Genomic DNA, 6,099 nt, shown 5'->3' on the forward strand with positions numbered 1-6,099 from the left:
CGGGCAGTGACCGTGAGTCCCGGGGCCGCCGGCTCTGAAGCGAGCGTGTCCTCGAAAGGTGCATGAAATGACGTACCCACAGGAGAAAAGAGACGTTGTAAATGTTTAATAGCATTTCGGCCTTAGAGAAAACGTTCACTTTCACATCTCAAGCTTTGTAATGAAATGGCTAATTTTTTTTTTAAAAAAAAAAATTCACTCAATTTTATGCTACCTTTTCCATTGAGGTGCAAAAAAAAAACCCCACAATAAAGCATTCCAGGCCTGATTGGTATTTACACAAGGCTGCCGAGACAAGGTGCCAGCCCAGGAGATAAAACGTGCAGTTGGGAAATAACGCCCACCTCTGGGCAGGAGCCCATGCTTAATGCTTTGAAACTTCAGCTTTAATTATCAGTATTTACGAAGCTATTAACTGTGTATGTTCTAAGCCATTTATGCTTGCAGTTAAGGGTGTCATTGCTTTCTGTGCAAAATAGTGCAGTGTTTTTTGTCATTTGGCCATCAAGCTCCCCCTACTGGGCTACTTTGTTGGTGGGAGAAAAGAGTTAACAGGAGAGAAAAGATGGAGGACAGGCTGATCACTTAAGATACAGATTTAGTATTGAAGTAACTGATACACAGCAAAATTTTTTAGAATTACAGGCACAATATACAGCAGTATGCAGGTGTGTAAAAGCTTCTGTAAGAATCTATCCTGTATCTAGGTCGCTGAATAATTTATTTCCTAAAAATACTTTCTCCTAACAGCTACTTTCTACCACAAAAATAAACTGGTAGAAAGAGCCATAAGGTACAGAACAATAAAAAAATCATCAAGGAAGCTCTCCAGGAGCTATGAAAGGCTATATTGAAAAATCAAAACAGTTGCAGAATATATATTTTATTTTCTTGTATATAATGTTTTGTGTATTTGAATTCATGCTCTCTCTGGATATTGACAAGAGTAAAGAGTAAAATTTTAGGAGAGTGAACTTTCAGTTAAGGAACTCATGGATCTGAGCACCTGGGAGACTGCCCTCAGTGATAAAGGAACAGAAGAGAGCTGGCAACTCCTTGAGGATGTTTCTCTTAAAAGTAAAAAAAAAAAGCTCTCAGTTCCCATGTGTAAAAATCAGGCCAGGAAGTCAGGAGACCTGCAACGGACCTGAGTAAGGACCTTGTGGTCAAACTGAAGTGCAAGGAAAAAAAATGCATAGGCCCTGGAAGCAGGAGTATATATCCATAGGGAAGAATATAGGGATGGTGCCTCAGTGTATACGAGTGGGATCAGGAGAGCCAAGGCACAGCTAGAGCCGAGTTTTGCAAGGGATGTGAAGAATACTACCATGTTGGTCAGAAAAGGAGGATTTAAAATGTATATATCCCCACCCAATAAATAAGATAGCAAATCTAGTGACAACCCACATGGAAAAGGCTGAGGTACCTGGTAATTTGCCCATTTCGAGTTGTTCTGAAGCCAAGTTATTTATTACTAATACATACCACAAATATGATCATAAGCATGCCTTTCCCGCCTGTCTTTTTAGTACTACACTGGCCGGTGTTAATGTAAGAAACCTACAAATCATGTAAGACAAAGGTACTTCCTTTGCTTCCTCTGCTCTTCATTTCAATTTTCCTGTTGTCTTCACGTTCAGACATTAGAATATTCTGAAGGAGACACTATATAATATACAGTATACTTAATACACTGCTTCAAATGGCCCATGTTTAGCAGAGGTATGAACATTACAAGGTCTGCAAAACCAAGAACAGTCTGAGTGTGATCAAAGACAGACAACTTTTTCCCTACTCCAAATGAATGCTACAAACAAACTGAATTTAATTTGAAAATATAGCAGAAGATTTTAATTGAAATACAGAACAAAAGCTGAAACAAAGCTTTCTGAACAACTTTACCGGCTCATCATTCATTCTTCCAAATAAAGAACAACTTACATAACTGCTCCATTTACTCCAGCAGTTGCACAAAAAGGCGAAACCAAACAATGAAAAATGCAAAACAAAAGGAAAGCAGCAATTCTTCCCTGAAGTGCTTAAATCTCAGATATATTCAGTAAATTAGTTCAGAAGCAAAATGTGGCACTTTGAAATATGATATTATGTTATTCCCTGTGGTTGTTGGTATTTCTTTGGAACTAAACAATTTTCCTATTTTTTAAATTGGTAGCAGTTTGAAGACAAAAATTACCATGAATGAAAAGAATGTTGAGAATGCACTCAATGTGACAGATAACTTTGGATAATTTATCTCCACTTTTGAAAAGTTTTGCATAAATTACCATGATTAGAAATAATTTAGGTATATTGAATATAGACATTAACTTTATATAGATAGATAGTTTATATTAAAAATTAATTTTAGCTAATAAATGTCTCTATATACACTGGTTTTCACCAAAATGAAAGTGAATAGACTGGGAGGTATCTGCAGAAATGAAAGATTTCATTCATTCCTAGATACACATTACAGTTGGCTAATGCATAACTTTGTGAAGCATAGTAAAAGAATTCTTGAACTCAAAACATACTTTTCTGAACATTAAATTTTCAGGGAGAAAAGGACCCACGTGACCCAACAGACCAGTGTTACAGCATATTCTGCAGTTAGTGTCTAAGTAGAATAAGGTGGTAATGGCTCAGTAAAAAATTGCAATAGGTTAATCAGTAATTAAGTTGATGGTTAAATTGTCAGTAAACTCTAAACATATGCCTCTAAACTGGCACAACTGTGCTGCTTCGAAGACTGAAAGAATTAGGCACAGATAAACGTCAAACCACATACCCAAAAAATGCTTTGGCAGGACAAAGGAATATTTTCCTGACTTTGGCCATGTTTAGAAAGGACCAAAACCACAGTGAATATGTAATAAAAATATTCTATCTTTAAATGAAACACATTATAATTTGCTACTGTAATCTGAACAAGCAGAGTTTATCATCAATGGATTAATATGTTTGTATTTTGCTTGAATATTAACATAGACAGCAAGATTGTTGATGTTTTTTATTATCATCCTGTGAAATACACTACCCTCTTTCATGACATCTTCAACCTTCTTATCTGTTGACATGACTATTTTCTTTTCTCCTGTATAATCTGGATCTTCTGGATATAACTCATCTCCTGGGGGCAGAAAAAAGGTTTTAGTTATACATTGCCTACTTTATTTTTTAGTCTTTTGATTGAGTGACACTAGCAATTTTAAAATACTTATCAGGACACAAAACTCAGTGAGAATGTATTTCACAAGAGTAAATTGCCTCTAAACATCTTCAGATATAGAAGATAAAGCCTTAAATTTCTGAACTATCTGGTAGTGACACTGCAGTGCACATTCGAGGTGTTGATTTGAAATGTTCTAACGAGAATATGTTGTAATCACAGCGTGGTCACATGTGAGTTTACATAATAGGTGGCGGACAAAACAAATACTTTTCCAAGTGTATAAAGATAGGCTACAGTAGAACAAAAAATAGAAACTGCTACTTTATTCTGTTTCACTGAAAAAACAGTGTTTTGTCATATATATGCTACTCTTGTGCAAGAGTGCTAATATACCACAAATACAGAAATTCAGTTGTGACAAAAAAATGAGAAAGCAAACTAAAGAAGCAGAAAATAATAAATAGTACATGCAGTTTTTCTTAAAGAGAAGGCAAAAATCTACATGATTATGAAATGAGAGAGACTTGAGTAGGAGAAACGGCAGAAGTAGAATGAATTAGTGTATCTTTTTAGATCACTGCTCTATCACTACAGTTGTGAAGACTGACACTGCAGCTGTGCTTGATCCACTTGCCTTTACAAAGACAGTCAACTGAAGTAAATGAGAATACCCACTGTAAAGGACTAAATAGTTCTAATACGTCCTTCAGATTTAAAAACAAAAAAGTTGAAATTTTAGAAATTATTCATAAACAAACATATTAATAGCAACCATATGCATCAATGAGATTATAAGTACAGAAATCACTATGGTGTCTGATTCAGTGGCTTATTTCTGACAGTAGCCATTATCAACTGTATCAAAGAAGGAAACGCAACAGTAGAAGTGTCCAGTAGCTTGACTTAATATTTTCCTTAGTTATAGATGGTTGGTGTCATGTGGCTTGAGTATGTAGCAACTCCCAAACTTTTATACATTCAAAAGAACCTGTTTTCTTACCTGGCAATAGCACAATGTAGCCATCTGAAGCACTTAACGTCACAGACATCCAGCGTTCACATCCCTCCAGAGCTCGATCAGAGCTGAACTTATGTAACTCATGGAGGGAAGAGAAGTTGCACAGCCTACAAAATTCATAGAACTGAGGTGGACCAAACCGTATTTCTTGAGATTTAAAGCGTTCAATGGCTTCTGGAGGTGATGTCCACTGTAAGATAAAAACAAGCCTTCAAATCAGTCTTGAAAAGAGAAGACTTTGGGGCGACCTAATAGCTGCCTTCCAATACCTGAAGGGAACCTACAGGACAGCTGGGGAAGGACTTTTTACAAGAGTGTCCACTGACAGGACAAGGGGAAATGGATTTAAGTTGAAGGAGAACAGATTTAGATTGGACCTTAGGAAGAAATTCTTCAGTACGAGGGTGGCAAGACTGGAATAAATTGCCCAGAGACGCGGTGGCTGCCCCCTCCCTGGAGGTGTTCAAGGCAAAATTGGATGGAGCCTTGAGTAGCCTGATCTGGTTGAGAGGCGTCCCTGCCCATGACAGGGAGGTTGGACTAGATGATCTCTAAGGTCCCTTCCAGCCTAGGCCATTCTGTGATTCTGTGAAATAATAGTTTTAGCAGACAGAGTGTCAGTGATTTTAGAAGCCATTAGCAAGGAAGTCTCTACAGAAAAAGAGCCTGCAACAGCTCACGTCTTCTGAATGCAACGAAAGCCAGGTACAACCTGTACCAAAATAGCAACAACAAAAAAAATTTTGAAAGCTGAAAAACATAAGGAATCAATAAATAATACTCTTTTTCCTACAAAACTAAGTTTTTTATATACATGGACACGCCAACTGAGACTTTTCTAAGGAGCCTGACTAAAAGTCTACTGAAACCAAGAGAAAACCTTAAACTCAATGTGAACTCAGTTACCAGAGGTTTTTACTGATTCCTCAAGAATTAAAAGTACCTCAAAATATTTGCTTCCTGTACACATTGCTTTTGGAGCATGAGCACCCAGCTATTTGTGCTTAAACACTGTGTTCTGCATGTTTAAACTAGTGGTAATCTCAATATCACATGGCAAATTTGATAATATAAAAATGTGTGCATAAGCATTTGCAGTAGACCTATGCTGTTGTTAACGAAATTCTAAGAAACAACTCATCTCAGGTGCTTTCAAATTTCTGCAGTAAGATCTATAAAAAAAATAAAGAGACATGAGTAATACCAGAACTGTTAGCTAAACTTTTACAGAACTGTCTGGTTTCTTATCTACTTCTAATTTGCTCTTCGACCTTTCAGAATTCTAGCAAAAATTAAGGACCCTAATGTACCTGACTCTGAGCTGTCTTTAAGAAGTTTCTTCATTAAGTTTTTTTACTATTTTACCATCTCCAACTAAAAAAGGTGGAAAGAATCTATATAGTGTGTTACTAAAACATTTTTTGGAACTATCTCAGGACATTTGCACACTACTTAAAATATTTCAACTACAAAAGACAAAAACTACTAGCAGCAGTTGCAGCCCTGAAACACTAAACATACTGCACGCATCGCTCTGAATGTTCAGGGTGTCTTGACAATATTCTGCAAGAGCGAGCGTGTAGGAAGTGATTACTTGTCATCCACCTTCGAAAGATACCTTAAAGAAACGCCCTTTCCTGCCAGCAGTGAGAGCTGCCCGACGGACGGGGCAGCAGGGGAGATGCACAGGGTAGAGGATGGCCATGAAGACGAAAACTCTCTTTCACTGCTCGCATCCTGAGGGAGTGTTGCCAGGGCGGCGAGAGAGCGAGACCTTTGCTGGGCTCTTTACTCGGGCTGGGGGCCGGGTCGGTGGAGAGGAGGGATGAAGCCGGCTCTCCTGTGCTTGTTGCCACAAACACCCGCCCGGCAGGGCCGGGCCCCTGCGGGCGCGGCCGGAGCGGCGCTT

At 38.1% G+C, this 6,099-nt stretch overlaps 1 protein-coding gene across 1 annotated transcript; it reads right to left on the reverse strand.

Moving 5' to 3' along the window:
* Window positions 1-2,903: 2,903 nt before the first annotated feature.
* NUDT19 (nudix (nucleoside diphosphate linked moiety X)-type motif 19) lies at window positions 2,904-5,895 on the reverse strand. Its single transcript, XM_009867708.1, has 3 exons — window positions 5,809-5,895; window positions 4,173-4,380; window positions 2,904-3,130 (listed from the first exon to the last, which is right to left on the reverse strand). The coding sequence occupies exons 1-3, from the start codon at window positions 5,893-5,895 to the stop codon at window positions 2,904-2,906; spliced, it is 522 nt and encodes a 173-aa protein (XP_009866010.1).
* Window positions 5,896-6,099: the final 204 nt, after the last annotated feature.

This window comes from Apaloderma vittatum, unplaced genomic scaffold (assembly GCF_000703405.1).
Source record: "Apaloderma vittatum isolate BGI_N311 unplaced genomic scaffold, ASM70340v1 Scaffold39984, whole genome shotgun sequence".
In the NCBI taxonomy this organism is placed as follows: domain Eukaryota; kingdom Metazoa; phylum Chordata; class Aves; order Trogoniformes; family Trogonidae; genus Apaloderma; species Apaloderma vittatum.

Bases quoted from the DNA above. Each gene is read 5' to 3' on its own strand.
- NUDT19 (XM_009867708.1), bottom strand. From the start codon at position 5,895: ATGGCCATCCTCTACCCTGTGCATCTCCCCTGCTGCCCCGTCCGTCGG. The intron at 4,381-5,808 runs GTATCTTTCGAA...TTTATCTTACAG, and splicing joins GGAAAGGGCGTTTCTTTAAG to TGGACATCACCTCCAGAAGC. The intron at 3,131-4,172 runs GTAAGAAAACAG...TTCTGCCCCCAG, and splicing joins CTACATTGTGCTATTGCCAG to GAGATGAGTTATATCCAGAA.